The following is a 27,015-nucleotide window of genomic DNA, read 5'->3' on the forward strand; positions in this document are numbered from 1 at the left end:
ACTGAGTATTATTTTATTCTGGGTATACCAAGAGGGATCACTCCCCCTTGCTCAGTTTACAGTTGTTCTGGAGCTCCTGGTATCCCATGAGAATTTTGTGAGGTGGCCTCCTATCTCGTCTGCTACCTCTGGGTGGCCAAACAGATCCTATTCTCCGTCCTGTACCCATTCCGGTGAGACCTGACATGCGACTTCCCTCTAAGTCACTTGGGCAACCCACTAGTCAATGCCGTTTTTCACCACAATCCTTCTACTCTGGCATCCTTTTCATCATTCTAGAAGGAGGCCATAGGATGCTCAGGTTGGTACATCCTTGTAGCACCTCCTTGATATTGGGGTGCTGGTCACACAGTACCCTGAAGGGGTTGTGGGTACGTGGGATGAGTTTGGGTTGGTACGGCACAGGGCAGCATCAGTGGTGTCTGCGTTGGCAAAGTCCATCAGGCACTCAGTGGCAAGGACGTTGGTGAAGGTGATATGGTGCCAAGAGTGGTTACTTCTGTTCTAGCAGCGTGTGGAAGGGAACTCATGCCTGGCGATCAGGCCCATAGCCCGTGACAGAGCACTTAATGGTTGAACGCTTTTTATCTTTATTTTTCTGCTTTATTTTCTCTGGTCTAGTTTATTTTTCTGTGTTTTAAGATGGTGGCAGACAGTGATGACACTATGCATAACTTTTTACTATATTATGTAATAAAATACACATGACAGATAAATGAAATCAAACCAGTTAACCAAGGATTAAAAGTATTTTATTACAATATTAATGAATAAGTAACAAAATACGTAGAACTTATAAGCTGTAAAGAATACTGACCTGCAGGATGTGAAGCAAATAGTCTCAGCCTCAGTGCTGTTTCTCACTTGTGTCCCTGACCTATGGTTCCTTCAGTGAGGGTTGTTCCTAGATTCTTGCTATCACTTGCCTCTATTTCAATGTTATATCTTCATCTTGGTATCTGTCTTTGTCATTTGCCCCCTGAATGGACCAGTGATCAACAATCCAATAAGTATCGACTTCTAGTATACTCACCAACTCTACATTCCACTGAGGTCCAACAAGCATCTATCAGCTATGAGTTCCAGCTGGTGTCTTAACATTGTAGCTTTCTTGCCATGTTTCTGATCAAGCACAAACAAAGGAATGCTCTGCAGACTTGGTTTGTAATTACTAACCTTTCATTTTCTGTAGCTTGATGTGTTGCAGAGTTCAGTAGAGTCCAAAATCCACAAAAGAGCAGTTGCACAAATCTATTCCTTCAGATTTAGAAGATTAAGGGGCAAGTTAGTCAGCGAACCATGTTATTAAAGGGAATGGATGGGTAAATAGAAAGAAACTTGTAACACTGGATGAGAAAATTAGGACAAGGAGCCTTTGCATAAATGTTAGAGCCAGGCCTTTGGGAAGTGAACGTTTTAACATGCAAAAGACGGTAAAAGTTTCAAATTAACTTTAATAAACAGCTAAAGATGCTATATTAGTTGTTAGTTTTAAATCTGAGGTAGAGTTTTGTGAACCAAAGGCAATAAGGGGCATGAAGTAAAGGCAGATGCACGATAGTAGATCATAGACAATGTCCTACAGTGGCAGACTGACTCAAACAGCTTCATGGTCTATTCCTATATTTACATTTCACACTACGCAGAACACAGGCAAATAGGCCTGTTACAAGGACCCCAAAACTAGCTAGAGAGAGGAGCACATTAAAAGCTCAATGTTTTATTTCACCACCTATTATCATTATTTCATTTTCTATCTTCCTAGTATTGAATTCACTCAGCAATGTTCCATCCTGATATAGTAAGGAATCTTTGGTAGTTGTGAGTGAATATTGCTGTAAGATAATTCAGTCTTGGATCTTTCACTATGTGATCCTTCATTTATAATATCAATGTGTTCCTTTTGCCCTTTTATAGCAAAGATCCTCCTGTCGAAATCCTCACTAATGGCGTGCTTGTGGTGAGTTATGCATTTATTTTAAGTTACATATCTGTTCACTGATTACAAATGGCGTTGTTCCTTATGAAAGAACAGGAGTTAGAAACTGTACTAAATGTCTGAGGTTCACTCATTTACTTCCTTTTACCTCCATTTTCATCAGATGTATTTCCATCACACACCAAATCACAGTAACTGTATACTTCAGGAATCCACTGTGATTGTTTCCCCTTTCTTGACCTCACTTGTACTAAAAGCAGTTCATGAGAAATTGGAATGGGCTGAAACCTGGTACCTTTGTTCTTTTTAACTAATGCTGTATTCTTCTGTTGCCCCTTCCAAAATGAGCAACTTCACATTTTCCCATATTATACTCTTTTAACCATCATTGCACCTACTTATTTGAGCTATGAGTATCCCACTGTACACTGTTTGTATCCCCCTTTCAACCTGTCTTTCTACTTAGTTTTGTATTGTCTGTGAATTTAGCTACAGCACGTTCAGCTTCTCACTCCACGCCTTTAATATGTATTGTAAACAGTTGTGCCAGCACTGATGCCAACTTGAAAAAGAACCCTTATTCCCACTCACTGCTTCCTTCTCATTAACCAATTTTATATCTTTACTAATAGCGCTACCTCTAGCACAGAGAACTCTTGTTTTATGTCTTAACAAGGTACCTCACAAAAGGTTAAATGCCATCTGGAGATCCAAATGCAACACATCTGGTTCCCTTCTACCCATTCTGCTTGAGATTTGCTTGAAAATCTCTCTCACACATTACTGAGACACAATTTCATTTTCATGAAACCATGCTGATTGTGCTTGATTAGATTACTGATTTCCAAATGTTCTGCTATTTTATTCCCTTAATTGAATTTAGTACTTTTCCAACAATAGATGTTAAACTATAGTTATTCACAGTTTTCCTCCTCTTGTATAGGGGTGTTATTGTTAGCAGTCTTCCAATCCTCTGGTACTTTGTCAGAATCCAATGACTTTTGGAAATTTACAACCAATGCATCCACTATCTCTGTAGCTACCTTTTTTAGGATCTCAATATGCAAGCCATCATATCTGCCTTTTAGCCCCACTAGTTCATCTAGATTAGATTAGATTAGATTACTTACAGTGTGGAAACAGGCCCTTCGGCCCAACAAGTCCACACCGCCCCGCCGAAGCGTAACCCACCCATACCCCTACATCTACATTTACCCCTTACCTAACACTATGGGCAATTTAGCATGGCCAATTCACCTGACCTGCACATCTTTGGACTGTGGGAGGAAACCGGAGCACCCGGAGGAAACCCACGCAGACACGGGGAGAACGTGCAAACTCCACACAGTCAGTCGCCTGAGGCAGGAATTGAACCCGGGTCTCTGGCGCTGTGAGGCAGCAGTGCTAACCACTGTGCCACCATGCCGCCCATCTAATACTACTTCTCTAGGGATATTGATGGTGTGTACTTCCTCCCCTGTTTTCTTCAGTATTAATGGGGTGTTTGAAGTACCACAGAATAGAATAGAATCCCTACATTGTGGAAAGAGGCCACTTGGCCCAACAATCCACACTGACCCTCTGAAAAGAGTATCCCACTCAGACCCATTCCCATCCCCAATTACTCTATATTTCCTGTAACTAGTTCACCCAGCCTACACATCCCTGAACACTATGAGCAACTTAGCATGGCCAATTCACCTAACCTGCACATCTTTAGATTGTGGGAGGAAACCAGAGAATCCGGAGGAAAGTCACGCAGACACAGGAGAATGTGCATATTTTACACAGTCACCTGAAGCTGGAATCGAACTTGGGTCCCTGACACTGTAAGGCAGCAGTGCTAACCCCTGAGCCACCATGCCGCCATCCACTGTAAGGACTGATGTCAAATATCTGCTAAACTCCTCTGCTATTTCCTAATCCTCATAACTGTCTCCCCAGATTCATTTTCTAAGGGGCCTGTGTTCACTCCGATTTTTCTCTTCCCTTTTTTTATTTGTAAAGAAGCTTTTATTGTCAGTTTATATATTCCGTGTTAGTTTGCTCTCATTGTATCTTTCCTGTCTTTATTATCTTTTTAGTACTCCTTTGCTGGATTATGAGTTTATCCCAGACTTCAGAGCTATCACTGACTTCTGCCTCGTTTATATGCTTTTGCTTTCAATTTAATACTCTCCTTAACTTCCTTAGTTAGCCATGACTGGCTTATCTGCCTGTCAGAATGTTTCCTCCTCACTGGGAAAAAATATTGCTGAGAGTCATGAATCACCTCCTTAAATGTCTCCCTCATTCCTCTTAACCAATCTGTCCATTTCACTTTGGCCATGAACTTTATTTATGTACAGTTGTTTCCAACCCAAGTTTCTCACTCTTGAACTGAATATTAATTAATATTGTATTATCACTACTTCCTAATGGATATTTCCCGCCTCAGACTGTGTGGAGTTTGCACATTCTCCCCGTGTCTGCATGGGTTTCCTCCGGGTGCTCCGGTTTCCTCCCACAATCCAAAAAATGTGCAGGTTAGGTGAATTGGCCATGCTAAATTGCCCGTAGTGTTAGGTGAAGGGGTAAATGTAGGGGAATGGGTCTGGGTGGGTTACGCTTCGGCGGGTCGGTGTGGACTTGTTGGGCCAAAGGGCCTGTTTCCACACTATAAGTAATCTAATCTAATTTTACTTTGAGGTTATTTATTAAGTCAAAAATCACAAGACACAGCGTTATAGTCCAACAGGTTTATTTGAAACCACAACCTTTCCAACTCCTGCTCCTTCTTCAGGCAACTGCCAAAAGCTTGTGGTTTCAAGTAAACCTATTGGACTATAACCCAGCATCGTGTGATTTTTGACTTTGTCAACCCCAGTCCAATACTGGCACCATTACTACATCCAAGATAACCTGCTCCCTGGTTTTTCCATTACATATTGCTCTAGAAAACTATCCCTTATGCACTGTGAATTTGTTGTTGTAGCCACTCTTTCAAATTTGATTAACCCAGTGAACATGAAGATTAAAGCCATCCATAATTATTGCTGTTTTTTTTGACATGCTCCTATTATTTGTTGAATTGTAGCCTTTCTGACAGAGTGGTTACTGTTGGGAGTCTGTTTACTATTCCAACCAATATTTTCTTGCCTTTACTGCTTTCTATCTCTGCCCAAATGGACACTAACATCATCTGAATCTAGATCATTTCCTATAGCTGTCCTTGTTTCATCTCTTATTTATAGCGCTACCCTACCAACTTTTCCATTCTTCCTGTCTGTCCAAGATCTCAAATATCCCTCAATGTTGAGCTCCCAGTTTTGATCTCCTTATAACCATGCTTCCATCATGGTTATGAGATCATATTCATTTACTTTGATTTGTGCCACCATTTCATCTATCTTTATTCTGAATGCTTTTTGAATTAAGATACAAAGCTTTTTAAGTTTGTTCTTTGGGACTGGAGGATTTCAGTTATAGGGAGAGGCTGGATAGGCTGGGACTTTTTTCCCTGAAGCATTGAAAATTGAGGTTATAAAATCATGAGAGGCATACATAAGGTGAATAGCCAAGGTCTTTTGCCTAGAGTAGAGGAGTCCAAAACTAGGTAGCATGGGTTTAAGGTGAGAGGGGAAAGATTTAAAAGGGACCTAAGGTGCAACATTTTCACACAGAAGTCGGTGTGTATATGAAATGAACTGCCAGAGGAAGTGGTAGAGGCGGTTACAATTGCAACACTTAAAAGACATTTGGACAGATACATGAATAGAAAGGGTTTAGAGGACTATAGGTCAAATGCAGGCAAATGGAACTGGTTTCATTTGGGAAACCAGTCGGCATGGATGAGGGGACCAAAGGGTCTGTTTCTGTGCTGTGTGACTGTATAAATCTGTAACATGACATACAGATATTCTGACCCTTCCTTTTATTTTCTGATAAAATCAGTTCCGTCACGAACCTATATTCCTACCTTCTCCTTTACCTTTCATTTTATAATTTCCCATGGAACTGAATCCACTACCCCACTATTTAGTTTAACGCCCTGGCTACACCCCTATTTTTTTGATTCACCAGGACTGTGGTCCCAGCATGATTCAGGTGGACCCTTTCGGAACAGCTACCTCCTTCCTCAAAACTGTCTCATGAATTCAAACACATTTCTTCCACTCCAATCTTTGAACAACATGTTTACTTCTTTAATCTTGTTGACCCTGTGTCAATTTGCTGGTGGTCAGGTAGTTAATCTAAGGAGTGTGACTGCCTCCTGAAACACAGCATCCAGGTAACTCACCCACATCCTGTTATGTTGCAGTGTTCACAGCTCAGACTCCAGATCATCAAGCAATGCTTGCCACAGGTGTGGTCACTGTGAACCACAATGGGGTTCACCAGCTCCTACATTATGCTGGTACAACATATCACTTGGCTCAACATCTCTATTTTATTTACATATATTTTGGGCGGCACCGTGGTTCAGTGGTTAGCACTACTGCCTCACAGCACCAGGGTCCCAGGTTTGATTCCAGCCTTGGGCGACTGTACGGAGTTTGCACGTTCTCCCCGTGTCTGCGTGGGTTTCCTCCGGTTGCTCAGGTTTCCTCCCACAGTCCAAAGATGTGCAGGTCAGGTGAAGTGGCCATGCTAAATTGCCCGTAGTGTTAGGTGCATTAGTCAGAAGGAAATGGGACTGGGTAGGTTTCTCTTTGGAGGGTCGGCGTGGACTTGTTGGGCCGAAGGGCCTGTTTCCTCACTGTAGGGAATCTAATCTAATCATAGTTCATAAGTTTTTCAAAACATTTCCTATTGGTCTCTCAGTTTTTAATCTTTAAATTGTTTCCCATATTTATCTTTGATCTGAAACTAATTAGCAATCATTATCAAACTAAGAACTTGCAGTTTTCCTGTGACGACATTTTGTTTTTATACTGGGCCCCTGATTCTGGGCTTCAATTTATCCTGTATTAAAATAAAACCTTATAAGTAGCAAAGCAAAAAGCTTCTCTTTTCCCTATGCACTGAATTTCCACATTGTTCCAAAATCCCCAAATATGCACTCATTCAGGCTGTGCTTTGCTCCAGATGCAATCATTCCTTACTGACCATGTGTAGCTTACCAATCATGGTATAGAAGTGATTGTCGTTCACTAAAGTTTATATTTCAGCATATATGCAACACTGGTTCACCTTTATTTGCTTCCACGCGTGATTCAGATGACCAGTCACTGATGAAAATGATAGTGATTCCTGACATTATCAGGAGCAAAAAGGCAAGCATGCAGTGAAATTACATAGTTATAGAGATGTACAGCACAGAAACAGACCCTTCCATCCAACTCGTCCATGCCGACCAGATATCCCAACCCAATCTAGTCCCACCTGCCAGCACCGTCCCATATCCCTCCCAACCCTTCCTATTCATAAATCCACCCAAATGCCTTTAAATGTTGCAATTGTACCGTCCTCCACCACTTCCTCTGGCAGCCCATCCCACACATGCACCACTCTCTCTGTGAAAAAGTTGCCCCTTATATCTTTTCTCTCTTATATCTCTCTCTTATATCTTTCCCTTCTCACCCTAAACCTATGCCCTCTAGTTCTGTACTCCCCCACCCCAGGGAAAAGACCTTGTCTATTTACCACGTCCATGCCCCTCATGATTTTATAAAAGTCTATAAGGTCACTCCTCAGCCTCCGACGCTCCAAGGAAAACAGCCCTAGCCTATTCAACCTCTCCCTATAGCTCAAATCCTCCAACCCTGGCAACATCCTTGTAAATCTTTTCTGAATCCTTTCAGGTTTCACAACATCCTTCCAATAACAAGGAGACCAGAACTATGGCGTAACCGATGTCCTGTACAGCCGCAACATGACCTCTCAACTCCTGTACTCAGTACCCTGACCAATAAAGGAAAGCACACCAAATGCTTTCTTCACTATCCTATCTACCTGCGACTCCCCTTTCAAGGAGCTATGAACCTTTGTTCAACTCCCAAGGACCTTACCATTAAGTGTATAAGTCCTGCTAAGGTTTGCTTTCCCAAAATGCATTTAATAATCTAATTTGGTGACCCAGTACCTGTAATCCAGAACCTGTGCATTTGATATATCCTGCTTATTTTTATTCTGAATTAATTTGCTTTCTCTTTTCCCCCTTGACTAGGCTCAACCCTGTACAGGTGTGGAAACCAAAGTGAAGAAGGTCAACAATCTCCAGCAGGTAGGCACAGGTAAGTGCTGTATGGTCAGAGTGTTATAGGTTTGTGTTCTGCCTTATAGGCTTATATGTCACTGCCTAACATAGGATAAATTATCACTGTCCAAAGCCATAAATGATGTCAATAAAACAACAAACTCGGTATGTTGGAAATCGTGTAGGCAATTGGAATACCCACTCCACTGCTTCAGGATTGGAAAGCAAGCTGATATCTTGTATCTGGATGACATAGTGTAGAATTACCGTGTATCTTCATAGAAGATAACTTAGAGGGCAACTTTGCTTGTTTGTCACTTTGGAAAAACAGTATTATGAAATCATAGAGAAGAAAAGGAGGCTGTTCACTCCTTTGTAGCAACACCAGCTCATTGAAAGAGCTTTTCAATTAGTTCCGTTCCCCTGCATTTTTACTCAAAACCATGCATTTTTTTTCTTTTTGTTTAATTAAATAAAATATCTATTCCTTTCATTAAATGTATTATTGAGTGGTTTCTGTCACTCCTTCAGTTGGTAAATATCAAGTCATAACTTACCATATGAAGTTATTCACATCCCTGTCTACCCCTTAGTAATTGAATGTCTTGTGTTATTTGGTAAATAACCCAGGTAATGTAGCATAAATTCAGTTTAGAATAGAAATTAATCCCTACAGTGTGGAAACAGTCTCTTCAGCCCAACAAGTCCGCACCGACCCTCCAGTTTTGCCCAAAACATTGACCTTCCTGCTCCTCGGATGCTGCCTGACCTGCTGTGCTTTTCCAGCACTACGGTCTAGACTTTATCCCTGATGGTGCCTAACCCACACATCCCTGAACACTCGAGGCAATTTAGCATGGCTAATTCACCTCACCTGAACATCTTTGGTTTGTGGGAAGAAATCGGAGAACCTGAAGGATACTCACGCAAACATGGGGCGAATGTGCAAACCTCAGTTGCCTGAGGTTGGAATCGAACCTGGCACAGTCCCTGGCACTGTGAGGCAGCAGTGCTAACCACTGAGCCATCGTGCCACCCTCAGTTTCATACAGAATATTATACAGAATTATTTAACATATTTGACCACAACATGGACTTACAAATAACTAGGTGTACACTGTTTCCTAAATTGCTTTTGCTGAACTGCATATGGCAAATAATCATATGATTCTTGGCATACTACAGAAACACAGCTGCTCAAGCAATAACACAACAAATACCTTAAATCTGTGCTTCTGACCACCACCCCATTCCCATTTCATCATATTAGTTTGCTGTTATTTAATCTCTTAAAGTCCTTCATAACTTTGAGCACTTTTATTCATTTTTGCCTTAGTACTGTTTAAGAAGGGTGGTAAGGACAAGCCAGGGAACTATAGACCAGTGGGCCTAACATCGGTGGTGGGCAAGTTGTTGGAGGGAATCCTGAGGGACAGGATGTACATGTATTTGGAAAGGCAAGGACTGATTCGGGATAGTCAACATGGCTTTGTGCGTGAGAAATCATGTCTCACAAACTTGATTGAGTTTTTTGAAGAAGTAACAAAGAGAATTGATAGAACATAGAACATAGAACATTACAGCGCAGTACAGGCCCTTCGGCCCTCGATGTTGCGCCGATCAAAGCCCACCTAACCTACACTAAGCCACTATCCTCCATATACCTATCCAATGCCCGCTTAAATACCCATAAAGAGGGAGAGTCCACTACTGCTACTGGCAGGGCATTCCATGAGGGCAGATCAGTGGACGTGATCTATATGGACTTCAGTAAGGCCATATCGATCAAGATTCCCCATGGGAGACTGGTTAGCAAGGTTAAATCTCATGAAATACAGGGAGAACTAGCCATTTGGATACAGAACTGACTCGAAGGTGGTGGTGGAGGGTTGTTTTTCAGACTGGAGGCCTGTGACCAGTGGAGTACCACAAGATCGGTGCTGGGTCCACTACTTTTCGTCATTTATATAAATGGTTTGGACGTGAGCATTAGAGGTATAGTTACTAAGTTTGCAGATGATACCAAAATTAGAGGTGTAGTGGACAGCGAAGAAGGTTACTTCAGATTGCAATGGAATCTTGATCAGATGGGCCAATGGGCTGAGAAGTGCCAGGTGGAGTTTAATTTAGATAAAAGTGAGGTGCTGCATTTTGGAAAAGCAAATCTTAACAGGACTTATACACCTTAATGGTAAGGTCCTAGGGAGTGTTGCTGAACAGAGACCTTGGAGTGCAGGTTCATAGCTCCTTTGAAAGTGGAGTCGCAGGTAGACAGAATAGTGAAGAAGGCGTTTGGTATGCTTTCCTTTATCGGTCAGAGTATTGAGGAGGTCATGTTGTGGCTGTATGAACAGTTAGGCTACTGTAAGACTATTGCGTGCAATTCTGGTATCCTTTCTATTGGAAGGATATTGTGAATTTTGAAAGGGTTGAGAATTTACGAGGATGTTTCCAGAGTTGCAGGATTTGAGCTATAGGGAGAGGCTGAATAGACTATGGCTGTTTTCCTTGGAGCGTCGGAGGCTGAGGGGTGACCTTATCGCGGTTTACAAAAGCATGAGCAGCATGGATAGGATAAATAGACAAAGTCTTTTCCCTGGGGTGGGGGTGTCCAGAACTAGAGGGCATAGGTTTAGGGTGAGAGGGGAAAGTTTATAAAAGAGACCTAAGGAGCAACCTTTTCACACAGAGGATGGTACGTGTATGGAATGAGCTGCCAGAGGAAGTGGTGGAGGCTGGTACAATTACAGCATTTAAAAGGCATTTGTTTGGGAATATGAATAGGAGGGTTTGGGGAATATGGGATGGGTGCTGGCAGGTGGGACTAGATTGGGTTGGGATATCTGATCGGCATGGACGAGTTGGACCAAAGGGTCTGTTTCTGTGCTGTACATCTGTATGACTCTTGTCTGATCTAGAGAGAACACTGAATTATATCACAACTTCTCTCGTCTCCCATTCATCTATCATTCTACTAAGTATTTAATGCACCTCCTCCATGGCCTTGATATCCTTCAACGTTACATCAATGTCCATATTTCTCAACCACACTCTAACATTTGGTGGGTGCAATGATGGAAGCTATTTTACCAGAGAAGGATCTTCGTCACAACTACTACTACATTGAAGATGTTTGAAACTCACACACAGGAATATAGTAGATGAGTTTTTTTTTTCCAATATGTCTGGAAATATCTATTTGAAAAGGCTTTTAAGTTTTTCTTTCTTTCTCTCTCTCACACTCACTCACTCACTCCCATATATATCCTGTAAGAACCTGTATTTGATTTTACCTCTTTTGTTAAGGGGGTGTTCATGGGGATGTTGTAGGTATTTGGAACAGCATCATTAAGTTGCGATAGAGTTGATTGGATTTTCAGATATATTATTCTATATTCTGTTCTGTTTTGTTTCGTGGTTGGACCAGCTGCATCATTCCTGAAATATCCAATTTACCCCTGCTTAAAACAACTAGAAAACTTAGAGTCTGGGCTACCTTCTTGAAATGTTTTGAGATGGCCTGGCCTGGTCCCTAACAATGTAACTTGGGTATCTGGCCAAAGATTTGCACATTAACAAACAAGCATGTTGTGAACAGCATTCCATGTTTCACTTGGGGACTGTAGTGATCGGGGCCAGGTGGACCTCGTTGACTGAGATTCTTGATTGGGGTTGTTAACCTTGGCCATTCAGGGAAACTTTGGCTGACCAGGAGATTACAATCTCATCAGTTAAGGTTTGGAGATGCCAGTGTTGGACTGGGGTGTACAAAGTTAAAAATCACACAACACCAGGTTATAGTCCAACAGTCCAAATCAAGAGTGACTCGGTGACTGGACCCGGCCTCTCTGCAGTTATTTCAGGGTCTCTTCCACCTTCAGGAATGAATATCAAGGTCAGTAGTCTTAGAGCCACCTTCTGTGTCCTTTACCCATCCGCACAGCCCAGGCTCTCATGACATGAGTTGCTTTCAGCAAGCCAACTTGCTTTCATCTACATATGGTCCCCATTATCAGCTTTCCTTCCTCCCTGCAATGCTATCAACCATTCCTTTTCTGCCTGTCATTCTCTCTCTGGGCTTCATCTCCACGTATTGTTCACTTCCGCCTCCAACACATGTGTACATGGATATTTTCCTAGTTAACATAATTTCTGAATAAGTGTCACTGGACTGAAAATCTTAATTCTGCTTTCTCTCCACCGATATGGGCAGACCTGCTGTATTTCTGAGCAGTTTCTGATTTTTATAAGTCATATTTCTAGCATCTGTAGTTCTTCTTTGTTTAATTATCAAATCATGAATAAGTTGTCCTAAGTTCTTGAAGAGTTCTAGGAAGATGGTGCCTGACAGTTGTTGCCTGATTTGATGAATGATAAAACTCTGACCTCCCTTTGAAGTTATTTAGCAAATGTGATCACAGGTAATCAGAAAGGGAGAACAGCAGAATGTTCTTATCTGTTGGCAACCTACATGGATGTTGGAATAATGGTTATTTGGTTGCAATGAGTCTGATTTGAGAGAGGTTAGCACCATAAGTTACAGAGAATGTCTTCTGCTATGCTGGTCAAGTAGGTGAAATGTAAAGTTTGCTTTTTCAGCAGAGTTTAATGACTCAGAGTGCGAGTACACCAGAAGAATTGCCTGCTATCCTGTTTTGCTGTATCTAACTTGATTCTCTGAGGTTATTTCCCTTGGAAACTCTCTGACCAGAGGGTATGATCTCAGAGTAAGAGGGTCGTCCATTTAAGACAAAGAGGAGGAAGAGTTTTTTTTCTCTAAGGGTCGTGAAACTGCACAGTCTGCACCATTAAATATATTCAAGGCTGAGATAGATAGACAGACAGACAGGCAGACATGTTACTGGGACTGGAGGATTTGAATTGAAAAGGGAGGCTGGATAGCATGGGACCTTTTTTCTCTGGGGCATAGGAGGTTGAAGGGGTTTATAGGGGTTTTATAAAATATTGAGGGGCATAGATACAATAAATAGTAAAGTTCTTTTCCCCAGGATAGGGGAGTCCAAAACTAGAGGGCACCAGTTTAAAGTGAGAGGAGAAAGATTTAAAAGGGACTTGAGGGGCAACTTCTTCTCTGAGGGTGGAACATATATGAAATGAATTGCCAGAGAAAATGGTAGATGCAGGTACAGTTACAACTAAAAGATGTTGAGAAAGGTATGTGAATAGGAAGGGTTTAAAGGGATTTGGGCCAAACACGGGCAGATGGGACTAATTTAGTTTGGGAATGTGGTCAGCATGGACATGTTGGACGAAAGGGTCTGTTTCTGTGCTGTATGACTAAACAGCTAGGAGTGTAGATGAGCCATGTCAATATCTGACACCAAATCACATGAAAAGATACCAGGGAAGTGACCAAAAGCTTTCTTAAAGACATATGTTTTAAGGAGTACTTAAAGAATGATAAAGCAATTGAGCAGTTTAGGCATGGAATTGCAGAGCTCAGAACCATAGCATTTGAAGTATGCTGCCAGTGGTGGAGCAGTTAAAATTGTGGATACATGCAACATTACTCCTTGCGTACATTCATTTTTGATATTAGGAATTGTGAGACTCTCCTGAGAGTCATTCCCTACTCTTTGTTCACTCCCTACAACCCTGCTCCTCCTCATACAGGCGCGCACACTTGTGAATCTCTGCCACCATTACTCAACATTGACCTGCCTCCCCAGTGTTGGTGTCTTTCAAAAGAGACTGACACTCTTGGTGGGCAAGATTCTAATGCTGTGGTAATAATTCCTGAAATATACCAACCAGTGATTTGTCAAATCTCTAACTGGCATGGAATACTAACAGACCTTGCAGAAAGAAGCGTTGGAAAGCACTTGCTGACTCTCCAGTTAGTGACCACGATCCCCATCATCTGGCACCAGACTCGTTCTGTAGTATGCAATACATACATCGTTTATTGTTTAAGTTATTGATGCAAAGTAAGTCCAGTTTTGCTCTTGCAGGTCTTAATGCACAGTATAATATGTCTGTGAGAGTTGATGGAGCCTATGAAGAGGAACAGTACACCACACTCAAACCTCTGTCAAATCCTGTGTGGGATGAAACATTTTTCTTCCACGTCGACAAGAGTTTGGATCCAAAACTGAATATTGACTTGATACAAACCAGCAAAGAGTTGCAGGTTAGAAACCTGTTTAAGTAATCATTCCACTTACTTTAAACCATTATTTTAAAATACTCTGCATGAGGAGCAATTATTGCGAGTGAATAAGTAGGCCTATTGAATGTTGCTGTTTTAAATTAATAAAGTAGACCAGCAGGAGGCTGAAAGAACACAGCAAGCCAGGCAGCATCAGGAAGTGTAGAAGTCGATGTTCCGGGTGTAACCCTTCTTCAGGACCATTGTTAAATTTAATAAAGACGCTTCATACTTGTGCATAAATCACAAAAAGCTAACATCCGGTTCAGCAGGTAACAGGGAAGGCAAGTGGAATGTTGGCCATTGTTTAAAAAGGAATGGATCACAAAAATAGGGAGATCTTGCTAACAATCATAAAATGCACAAGTCAAACCACAGCTGGAACGCTGAATGATTTTGGTCCTGTTGTTTAAGGAAGGATAAGGAAAGAAAGATTGAACACCGACATGGAGGAACAGTCTTATAAGGAGAGGTTGAGTAGGTTGCACCTGTATTCAATTGGAGTTTAGAAGAATGAGAAGTGACCTTATTGAAACAATCAGGGTAGATGCAGAAAGGTGGTTTTCCCCTTGTGAGAGAGTATAGGCGCAGTATAATCTCAAAAAGGGGTTGCACATTTAAAACAGAGATGAGAAGGAATCTCTTCTATAAGGGTTGTGAAGCTGTGGAATTCTTTACTTCGGAGGGCTGTTGAAGCTGGGTTGTTAGATGTATTCAAGGCTGAGATAGGCAGATTTTGAATCAGTAAGGGAATTGCAGGTTTATGGGGAAAAGGCACTAAAATGGAGTTGAGTTATCAGATCAGTTATGATCTCATGAAATATGGAGCTTACTCAGTTGGCTGAATGGCCTACCATCTACTGCTGTGCATCATGGTCTTTCCAATCTTTTGGACTTAAGTTGATGGATTGTGGAAATGTTTGGATTTATTTTTAAAAGATCAATGAAAAGACCTTGAATGTTCTTTCAACCCCTAAGTCATTCATACCAGGGAAGGTCATCATGCCTTCTCTGACAAGGAAACCCTCAACATATCTGGCCTGTGCACACCCAAATGTCCCTGAAGTCACCTGAATAAAGCTGCAGGGCCAACAGACTTACTGTCTGTTGAGCAGGCTGTCTCCATCCCTGAGTACACCGAGGTCTAGTGGGAGGGAAAGGAGTAAAACGGCCTACAGAGAGAACTTTGGTGGCACGAATGACAGTGGCTTGTAAATGATTCTCAAGTGTTGTAAAGATTTATGGGCTTTAATCAAAACTCTGGTTATTAGTCTGTCTGTGGAGAGCCAATGGCATCGTTACAGCATCTGGCATCACTTAATGGCCACAGGCAAGGTGGTATGGATGAAGTGCTGAAAGTCTAATACAACATATACAAGCAAGACAAACAATGCATGTAAATGACATTGGATCATACTGACACCATTGGCCTTCCTGCAACATCCCTACTGTTTAGCTACCTCTGTGCCAAAAAGTGTAGCTGCCGTTGAGTTGTCCAATAACCTTTTTGGTATGGAGGTGCAACCCACAAAGACTAATATCCAGGGTGGGGAGTTCGCTGGTCTCTATCATCTGTAGTGCATGAGACATTGTGTTATGTCCTTTAAAAGTTTTAACATTAGAGGGTGCTGCTGTGCCCTCACTCACGGGTCGAGTCATTTACTCCACCCAAAGCTGAGTGCAGAAGCAACCATTTTCTTCTCCATTGCACACTTTCAATTTCCAGCAAGAAGGGAATTCCCAGTGGACAGCATTCCTCAATTCCTTTGACTCCAGTTTCATTAGAGTTCCATGATGCCACACTGGTTCAAGTAATGCCTTGATGTCAAGGGTGGTCACCCTTGCTTCTCCTCTGGAATTCACTTTTTTGTCCATGTTTAGACCAAGGTTTAAACCATTCAGGAGCTGAATGACCATGGTGGAACTCAAGCAGAGCCTCACTGAGTTTATTAGATTAGATTAAATTAGATTACTTACAGTGTGGAAACAGGCCCTTTGGCCCAACAAGTCCACTCTGACCGTCCGAAGAGCAACCCCTACCTTTACCCCTTCACCTAACACTATGGGCAATTTAGCATGGACAGTTCACCTAACCTGCACGTTTTTGGACTGTGGGAGGAAACCAGAGCACCCGGAGGAAACCCACGCAGACACTGGGAGAATGTGCAAACTCCACGCAGACAGTTGCCTGAGGCGGGAATTGAACCCAGGTCTCTGGTGCTGAGAGGCAGTGGAAGTGGCAGCAGTGCTAACCACTGTGCCACTGTGCCGCCCGTTATGATTGAGAATGGACTGGTGAGATGATAATTGGCCACGGTACACATTGACTTTTTGTGTACCAAATTACTTGGAAAATTATCTACATTGCCAAAGAGATGCCAATGTTGTAACTGTATTGAACAGCTGGCCCAGTGGCATAGCATGTTTTGGAGCATAGATCTCCAGTATGTTAGCAGAATGTTGTCAGAGCCTGAACCTTTGTGCAATACAGCACCTTCAGTTTTTTTTTGTATCAAGTGGAATGAGTTTCTGGCTGAAAATGCTTGCAAAAGATTCAACCTTATTTCTTACCCTGATTTGCTGGCTCCCTCCACCACCATTTTTGAGGATGAAGATATTTGTAAGCCCCTCCTCCAGTGAATTGTTTCATTATCCGCCACCATTCGCAAGTGGAAGTGGCAGCTGCAGAGCATAGATTTGATCTGTTGGCTTTAGAATTGGCTAACTCTGTCTGTCACAGGCTGCTTATGCTGTTTGGTATGCAAGTAGCCCTAAGTTATAACTTCACAAGGTTGACATTTCTCAGTATTCCTGGTACTGTTCTTGACATATCCTCCTGCACTCTCAGTTAAACTAGAAGTGAACCCGGGCTTGGTGATAATAGAACATAGAAAAATACAGCGCAGTACAGGCCCTTCGGTCCTCGATGTTGCGCCGACCGAAGCCCACCTAACCTACACTAGCCCAATAACCTCCATATGCTTATCCAATGCCCGCTTAAATGACCATAAAGAGGGAGAATCCACCACTGCTACTGGCAGGGCATTCCATGAACTCACAACCCGCTGAGTAAAAAATCTACCCCTAACATCTGTCCTATACTTACCACCCCTTAATTTAAAGCTGTGTCCCCTAGTACCAGCTGACTCCACATGCGGAAAAAGGTTCTCACTGTCAACCCTAACTAAACCCCTAATCATCTTGTACACCTCTATCAAATCTCCCCTAAACCTTCTTTTCTCCAATGAGAAAAGTCCCAAGTGCCTCAGCCTTTCCTCATACGATCTTCCTACCATGCCAGGCAACATCCTGGTAAACCTCCTCTGCACTCGTTCCAATGCCTCCACATCCTTCCTATAGTATGGCGACCAAAACCGTACACAATACTCCAGATGAGGCCGCACCAGAGTCTTATACAACTGCAACATGACCTCAGGACTCCGGAACTCAATTCCTCTACCAATAAAGCCCAGTACACCATATGCCTTCTTCACAGCACTATTTACCTGGGTGGCAATAATAGTAGAGTGGGAGGTATTATGGGCCATGGGGTTACACACTGTGGTTCAGTATAATTCGGGTGTTGTTGATGACCCATAGTGTCTATGGATGCCCAGTGTTGAGTTATTAGGTCAGCTCCATTTGGCCTGGTGATGACGCCACACAACACGAAAGTGTCTTCATTGTCAAGGCAGTACTTCATCTCTGTAAGGACTTGCAATGATTGCTTCTGTTGATACTGTCATGGACAGATGTTTGCGTGATATGTAGATTGTAGAGGGTGAGGTCAAACATATTTCCCTTTCTTTTTGTGCTCTCACACTTGCCATAAGGTCAGTGTCCTTTAGAACTCAGCCAGTAATGGTACTACCAAGCTACTCTTGGTGATGGAGATTAAAATCCTGCTGGTGGAGCTCCTGCCACTCTCTGCTTCTTCCAAATGTGGAGGCTAGTAGGTGGTAATCAGCAGGAAGTTTCCTTAAGTTTAGCCTGATGTTATGAGATTTCATGGGTGCTGGACTCAGGATTGAGGATTCCAAGAGCATTCCCTCCTGACTATATACAACCGTGCTGCCACTTCTGGTCAGTTTGTCATTGATGGGACAGGAATGGGCCAGGGTTAGTGATGTCTGGGACATTTTCTGAGAGAATTACAATGTCAGGTCTTTGCTTGACATACCTCAGGCATTAGTGAGGAGAATTGACAGGGTTATGTATGCCTGTTGTTGTTTCTGATGCCCTGGGTCAGTTAGCTCAGTTGGCTGATTAGCTGGTTTGCAATGCAGAATGATGCTAACAGTGTGGGTTGAATTCCCATGCTGGCTAAGATTACCATGAAGGACACTCCTTCTCAATCTCTCCTCTCGCCTTTGGTCTGCTAGGACGATGGTGACTTTACCTTACCGGGTGATCATCTGGTTTAATTTGTCTTAACAGATTTTGTATTGGTTAGATACAGCTGAGTGGTTTGCTCGACCATTTCAGAGGATGTTTGAAAGTTAGCCACATTGCTGAGGATCTGAAGTCACATCTAAGCCAAATCAAATAAGGATATTAGTAAATTCTCATGAGTGACAATATGATTTCATGGTCACCATTAGAGTAGCTTTTACTCCCAGTTTTATTAAATTTAACCCTCTGCCATAGTAGGATTCTGATGTCCCTGCAGTGTCAGCCTGGGTGATTGGATTACTAGATCAGTGACAATATCACCATACTTTATTACATCTCCCTAATTCTCAGTCTTAAATGTCACACCTCTCATTCTGACACTGTGATAAGTGGCTCTAAAAAACACACAGACAACATTCCTTCCCCCCCCCCCACCCCCCAAGCAATTTTCCTGCATCTACTCTGTTAAACTCTTAAGAAATTAAAGTCTTAAATGCTTCAATCCGATATCTTGAGAGAAGTGGGATAGGGTTTTATTTTGGGACACTAAGATACGAAAGGACTGAATGTTTTCAATCAAGCAGATTCAATATGCTTGTTGCTTCACTGTGAACATTTTCTGCACATTTGTCACAGGATGATATGCATGTTGAAATGGTGAAGGAAACCTGTATTGTGGGTTCAGGGTCCCTGCCACTGTATCATCTTCCTATTGGAAAGAATGTGGACATGGTAATGAATCTTGACAAGGTGAGCAGTATTTAAATCCATTGGTCAGCTTCTAGATTTTTTTTGTCTAAACCACCTGTTATAGAGTCATTAAGATATACAGTATGGGAACTGACCCGTCCATGCTGACCAGATATCCTAAATAAATCCAGTCCCTTTTGCCAGCATTTGGTAATATTCATCTAAATCCTTCCTATTCATATACCCATCCAGGTGCCTTTTAAATTTTTAATTATACCAGCCACCACTTCCTCTGGCAGCTGTCTGGTGCCCCTTTGGTCCCTTTTAAATCTTTTCCTCTCTTACCTAAACCTATGCCCACTAGGTTTAGCCTCCCTGTACCCTGGGGAAAAGATCTTTTTTTTTTATTTACTCTAACCATGGCCTTCATAATCTTGCAAACCGCTATAAAGTCACCCCTCAGCCTTCAATGCTCCAGGGCAAAATGGCCCCAGTCTATTCAGCCTCTCCCTATAGCTCAAACAATCCAACCCTGGCAACTTCCTTGTAAATATTTTCTGTACCCTTTTAAGTTTCACAATATCCTTCCTACGGCATGGAGACTAGAATTGCACGCAGAATTCCAATAGTGGTTTAACCAACGTCTTGTACAGCCGTAACATGACTTCCCATTTTCAGAGCTGTTATGATACAGTTCTGAAGAAGGTGGGTCTTGAACCGCGACTTCCTGGCTTAGAGCTGGGACACTATTACTGCAACACAAGAGCACCCTTTGGTTAGCTCCTATTCTTGAGTTGACTATAGGTGTGATATTTCTTATCATTAATTAGATTATTAGTGAGCAGTCTGTTCATAACTGCTCAGTGCTAAGAAAGTGGTGTTGATTGCACCTGAGTAGGGTTCTTGTAACACTTACTAGTGCCACAATAGGTCAGCTATGAAAATCTATTATGAATATCAGCATCTCAGCCTTTCTGCTGACTTTTAGAAATTGTCCTATTTCATTTCACTTTTGCCTAAAATAGTCAGGCCTTCTGTTTATTTTCAATAAAAGATGAGGATGCAATGCTCCTCTGTGCAGTTTCAGCATCTCCCCATCTGTTCACTTTCATGTCATGGCAGAAGACTAGCATTTCGTGCAGAAGTGTTGGTTTAACTTCATTTTTAAATCCCACTGCTGCTATGTAAATTGGAAAACACCTTCAGAGCGTTTGCACAAGCACAACAGCCAAATGCCCCACCCACCTTCCCCCACTCTACGCCATAAAGTTTAATGACTCCAGTCTCGTCAGAGATTGGGTCTATCTTTTGATTTCCCTGGAGAGAAATTATCCCTGACTGAGGAAATGGTACGCTTCGACTCTACGAAGCGTAGAAAGCAGTTATGAGAGTCTTGTGGTGCAATGGTAGTGTCTCTACCTCTAGGTCAGAAGTCTGGGTACTAGTCCCACCTGTTCAAGAAGTATGTCGTAACAATGTCCAAGAAAGCCGATTGACAATAACTAGAGGAAGGTGTGAAGTGGTTGAAATGTTGTGCAATCATTAATAGTGGCCTTCACTTCAATTTAATACAATTTAAAACTGAACATTATGCCTTCTGAATCAAATTAAAGTGAATCACACTTTCCAAACCCATTTGTCCATTATTATGAGTGAGCAGTTTGGAATTCTCTTAACTGTTTGGCTATCGCTATAGTTTGCAACTGGCCTGTTAAAATGAACTCAACAGTAACAATTTTATGAATGCAAGCCATGCCGAGGCAGTGCTACTTCAAGCTGTCAAATTTGCCAGTGCGAGAATATCCTGATTCCTTACCTCAGAGGGAAGTGGGGAGGAGACCCAAGCATTTTCCTAAAGAAAAAAGCTGAAAACTTGCATCAACCAGTCCCCTGCATGCCCTGTTAGATTTTAACATTTGTCAGAAATCTTCTATCCAGCTTGTTGACTGGGAGAACCACTGGCATGTGGTGCAGGGAAGAGTAGGAATAAAATGTATCTCCTCCCAACCACATGAAGGAAAGAAGTAACAAATAGAGGCCTTTTGGAAGGAAGCAAACCTGAAAAAGCAAAAAGAGTATTTTCATTTTTTTTTTGGATTAAATTTCCACAAACCATGAACTAGTTGTACATCCTGGTCTCTGGTTGTAACATGAAAGAAAAATGTATCTATCCTCACATGTCCATTATTCATCACTGGCAGCTTGAATGATAACGAGTCTAGAGTGTGGTGCTGGAAAAGCACAGTAGGTCAGGCAGCATCCAAGAAGCAGGAGAATTGGCGTTTCGGGCAAAAGCCCTTCAGGGTGGGGGGCCATTCCTGATGAAGGGTTTTTGCCTGAAACATCAATTCTCCTGTTCCTCGGATGCTGCCTGACCTCCTGCGCTTTTCCAGCAACTCTCACTCGACTCTAATTTCCAGCATCTGCAGTCCTCACTTTCGCTGGCTTGAATGATAATACTTCCCCCAACAGGTCCACAGAGTATCACTTTTTCAATGCTGGAATTGGGAAAGGGATTCACATGTATTTCTGAAAATACATGTGTTTAGGCAGTAAAAAACAATTCAGAGGAGACTAAGTCAGAGAGGGAAGCTTGCGTTGGTTAGCAGAAGTAACTTTGCCTCCCCGTATCTCTTGTAGAATCAGAATGTTGACCTGAGACTAAAGGCTAAGAGATGGTGAGTTCATTTTGATCTCTGACTTATGTTCCATTAACTATCTATGCATATATCTACTGCAGTACACTGTTTACCTAAATGTCAGTCAGCCTAACCTTTAAATATTTCTCTTGTACTTGGGGAGAGCTGCTTGAAAATCAATATTCCAAATGGATGAATGCTGACTTTGCTTCCAAGGGCTGAAAGTGTGTGGTAGTGGAGTTTTTTTTCATTCACTTATGGATTGTGGGCATCATTGACTTGCCAGCATTTACTGCCGATCCCTAGTTGTCGTTGAGAAGGTGGTGGTGAGTTGCCTTCTTGAACCCCATCACAGACTTCACTAGTAAGTGTGTAGCAGACTGCATACTGAAAACGTTAATCCTAATGTTCCCCAACTGTAAACCATGGATAAACCAGCGCAGTGCACTCCCTATTGAAGTCCAGGTCTGAGCTGTACAATCAGCAACCCTGGCCTATACAGTAAATCCCAGGTACGACCTTTGTAAGGCCATCAGAGACGCCAAGAGGCAATACCAAGAGGCTTGAGTCCCAGTCCAACCACACAAACACCCAATGTTTATGGCAAGGCTTACACGACATAACAGGCTACAAAGTAAAATTGAAGGGTACTTAAGGACAACAGCAAAAGATGGCAAAGGGAATAAGAGAAGTGATGAGCACAGGAATCAAAGGTTAGAATCAAACAAGGTCACAGTAAAAAAAAAAAATAAGAGGAATAGGACAAGGAACATGAAAAAGACTAACCTTAAGGCTTTGTATCTGAATTTCATTCAGAATAAACTGGATGAATTAATCATGCAAATATATGTAAACAGGTATGTGAAAGTTCAGATTACGGGTAAGGGAAATGGCTGCAGAGTGACCAAGAATGAGAAGAAATCAGCTCAGACAATGTAGAATCTGTGTGGGTAGAATTGAGAAATGCCAAAGGGTAGAAAAACGTTTGTGGGAGTGGGTATATAAGCAACCAAAATGTAGTGGTGATTATGGGAATAATATTAAACAGGAAATCAGGAATGCATGCCGTAAAGGAACATCTGTAATTATGGGTGACTTTAATCTGCACATAGATCGGGCAAATCAAATTAGTCACAACACCATAGAGGCCAATACACTGAGGAACCAACTAGAGAATAGGTATCTTAGACTGGGTATTGTACAGTGAGAAAGGAATAATTGGTAATTTAGTTGTGAGGGACCTCTTTGTGATGAGCAACCATGATGTGATGGAATTTTCTTCATCAGGATGGAGAGTGAGGTAGTTGACTCTAAGAGTAGGATCCAGAAACTTAAGGGAAACTACGATAGTATGAGGCCTGCATTGGCTATGATTGATCAGGAAATGTTATTGGAAGGAATGACAGTGGATAAGTAATGGCAAATATTCAAAGAGCAAATTGGAGAACTACAAAAATTGTTTATTCTTGTCTGGCACAAGAGTGCAAGGAGATCAGTGGTCAAACTGTGGCATATGAGGGACATTCGAAATAAATAATAAGGTGCAAAGAGCAGAGGATTGGAAGCAGTTTCGAAGTCAGCAAAGGAGGACCAAGGGATGGAGAAAATAGAGTATGAGAGTAAGCTTGTAGGGAGCATAAGGCCAAACCGTAGTAGTTCGATGTGTATGTAAAAAGAACAAGATTGGTGAAAACTAATGTAGATCCTTACAGTCAGAAACAGGGAATTATAATAGGAAAGAAAAATGGTTAATGAACTCATTTATAATCATACCTCTGTTCTGTCTTCACCAATAAGAACAGGAATAACGTATTAGAAATGACTAAGAACATTGGGTTTAGTGAGAATTAGAAACCTCCCTCCTGATTTGCATTTATACTGAGATAGTTGCCTGCTCAGGTTCTGTTCCTCTCTCTCCTTAATAATCGTTTGCCTTCAAACCTGCTATCATCACTCTCCATTTTTAAAACAAACCACTTATTATGCAAACTATCATACAATCTGCAAACCTGCTCTTCTCTCCAATCTCTGAATGTGTTCTCTTCTTCCTCATCCATTCCCATAATTCCTGGAATTCCATGTTTGAATTGCTCTAGTCATATTGTTGGTCCCAGCAAAATATCTAAATAGTTTTTACCAAAATCATGCATGACATTTGGTCTTCCTGCTTTTTAACCTGCCTGCAGTGTTCAACGCAATTGATCACCTCATTCGCTTTGATGCATCTTGACCATCATCCAACTGTGTGAGTAATGCATTCAGCCTGGTTCCATTCCCCTTTAATTGTAACCGGTGAATAAACATCAATGCTTGCCCTGCTTATTCTTGCGCTCATTCTCATTAGCCCCAGTGTTCTGCAAGCATTTATCCTTGCTGCCTCCAGTTTCCTGTCAGCATTTTGTCTCCCAGCGACATCATCTGAAAATACATCAGTTTCTACATATAGACTGACAATAGTCATCTTTATATTGCTATCTCCTCTTACTCACTCTTCTGTTTCTAAATTGTCAAAACTGATTGTCTCACACTCAGTACTGAATGATCTTGTCTCTATTATGAATCCCATTTCCTTATAACTAACTAATCATCTCCATAACTGAGACTGTGCGCCAGACTATTTGCAACCACAGTGTTGTATTTTGATCATCAGTTGGGCTTTCAAATACATATCTGCGTATTGTGAAGACCAGGAATTTCCACCTCCATAACATTGCCCAGTTGACCCATCAAATGCAGCTCCACTGTTCTGTTGGTTTGCTACTGCCAAAGTTGGCTATTCTAACACTAACATCATACCCTCTGTAAAGTCTGCTGCCTGTGTGTAACTCAAAAATCTCCATCCATTCATCGCACCATACTCTTCCTGTACAGCTCTCTCTTAATTATCCAAAAACCTCCCTTTTAAAGTTTTCATCTGTATTTTAAAATCCCTCCTTGGCTTGGCCAAGGAAATTTAATAGTTTATTAATTTCCTCCAGCCCTGACACACCTCAAGATATCTTTACTCCTCTAATTTTGGCCTGTTGTGAACATTCTCAATTCTACTGGCTCGTCCAGTAGTAACCATGCCTTCACTTGCATTGGGACTAAGCTCAGGAATTCCCTCCTTAAAGCCCTTGGTCTCTTTATCTTGCTTTCCACCTTAAGAATTCTTAAAATGTACCTCCTATCTGACTGAATGTCTCCTAACATGCCTTTGTGTCAGAGATTTGTTTAAAATGCCTATGTAAGTTTTGGTTGTTTGGTTATGCTAAAGGCCCCTTCTGAATACAAGTAATTGCTAAAAAGACTTGAAGACCTAAATGACTTGTCCTTGTTCCTGTCTACTATCTCTCTCTTCAAAACCTTTTTTCACTAATTCAACAAAGGTAGATTGTGCCTGTACGTACTCATGGATGTTCTCTTCTGTAGAACTTGTTTGGAAATTACACTTTATACATTTCAGAGAGTGTTAATGTCTTTTTAATGAAGTTTACTATTTAGTCTGACCATTGCTTTCAGCTCAGTCTTAACCCATGAATTCAGTGGGTTAAATTGATTTATACTTCCTCACTCAATGGATTGCATTTGACTGTGAATGTCTTTGTTGCACAGTTACGAAGGTCTTGATGTGCGCCTGAATTTTGACATTGCTGATCCAGAGAAGGAATTCCTTATAAAAAGAAAGAAATATAGTGCACGAGCACTGAAGAAGGTGCTGAACCTAAAGAAGACTCCTACGGACAGCCATGTATGAAGTAAAGCAAAGAATGCGGTGAACTGGTTACATGCTTTTCATTTGGGGGTAGAGGGGAGGGAAAGAAACCATTTTCTGTTGTTCAAGTTAACTATATTAGAGCAATAGACGCACTGCAGCTCTCAACAGTTTCAGTTTACTTTTTATAATAATGTAAAACATACTAACAATAATACTTGCTATAAATAAAGTAATTATAGTAGCCATGTCACTGTTTTAGTAATTGAGGTGAGGGTTAGTGCAACTGCTTCAAATCCCTCCACATTGGCTCGGAAAATGTTAAACTAGGGGAAAATTGGACAGTTCGGATCTGTATCCGTTGGAATTTAGAAAAATGAGAGATTTTTTTTTCTGAAATATTTGAGATCCTGAGGGAGTTTGAATGGATGCTAAAAGGTTGTTTTCTAAAAGATACTAGAAATAGTCTGAAATAAGGAGTTCCCCTTTAAGGTAGAGATGAGGAGAAATAATTTCACTCAGAGAATTGTGAATTTATGGAATTCTCTACCCCATTGATAGGGTTGTGGATGCTACATCATTGAATGTGTTTTCAGGCTGTTGTGGATAGATCTTTGGGCTGAGGTAAACCTTATAGAGGTTTACAAAATTATGAGGGGCATGGATAGGATAAATAGGCAAAGTCTCTTCCCTGGGGTTGGGGAGTCCAGAACTGGAGGGCATAGGTTTAGGGTGACAGGGGAAAGATATAAAAGAGACCTAAAGGGCAACTTTTTCACACAGAGGGTGGTACAAGTATGGAATGAGCTGCCAGAGGAAGTGGTGGAGGCTGGTACAATTGCAACATTTAAGAAGCATTTGGATAGGTATATGAATAGGAAGGGTTTGGAGGGATATTGGCCGGGTGCTGGCAGGTGGGACTAGATTGGATTGGGATATCTGGCCGGCATGGATGGGTTGGACCGAAGGGTCTGTTTCCATGCTGTACATTTCTATGACTGAGTGATTTGCTGTAACTGTAAGACTTTTGTAAAGTCCAGGCTGCTGAGTGAGTTGGAAGAGGAACATTAAGAAGAGGGGCATGAGTGACAGTGTGTGGTGGGAGTAGGAGAGCTAATTACAATGTAAGAGGGGAGAGGCGAATCACTGAATTTTCTAACTATAAGGATATGAAGAGCTTGGCTGAAACTTACATGAGTATATAAAACAATAACATTTTTACAAAATATTGTACTTTAAAATATATTTTTATGTTGATGACTAATATGAAAACTTTAGTAACGCTTTCAATGTTAGAATGCTGTCTTATTGCTG

At 41.6% G+C, this 27,015-nt stretch overlaps 1 protein-coding gene across 1 annotated transcript in view; it reads left to right on the plus strand.

The window, feature by feature from the left end:
- Positions 1 to 27,015, plus strand: part of LOC140476007 (cytosolic phospholipase A2 zeta-like) — a gene marked incomplete at its 3' end in the record, with an annotated part of 132,360 nt that overhangs the window by 52,643 nt on the left and 52,702 nt on the right. The window contains exons 7-12 of the mRNA XM_072567910.1: positions 1,918 to 1,960; positions 8,088 to 8,154; positions 14,090 to 14,268; positions 19,315 to 19,428; positions 22,824 to 22,864; positions 25,602 to 25,737. Coding sequence (XP_072424011.1) covers positions 1,918 to 1,960; positions 8,088 to 8,154; positions 14,090 to 14,268; positions 19,315 to 19,428; positions 22,824 to 22,864; positions 25,602 to 25,737 — 580 coding nt within the window. The remainder of the gene's footprint in view (positions 1 to 1,917; positions 1,961 to 8,087; positions 8,155 to 14,089; positions 14,269 to 19,314; positions 19,429 to 22,823; positions 22,865 to 25,601; positions 25,738 to 27,015) is intronic.

Source organism: Chiloscyllium punctatum, chromosome 4, assembly GCF_047496795.1.
Source record: "Chiloscyllium punctatum isolate Juve2018m chromosome 4, sChiPun1.3, whole genome shotgun sequence".
Classification (NCBI taxonomy): domain Eukaryota; kingdom Metazoa; phylum Chordata; class Chondrichthyes; order Orectolobiformes; family Hemiscylliidae; genus Chiloscyllium; species Chiloscyllium punctatum.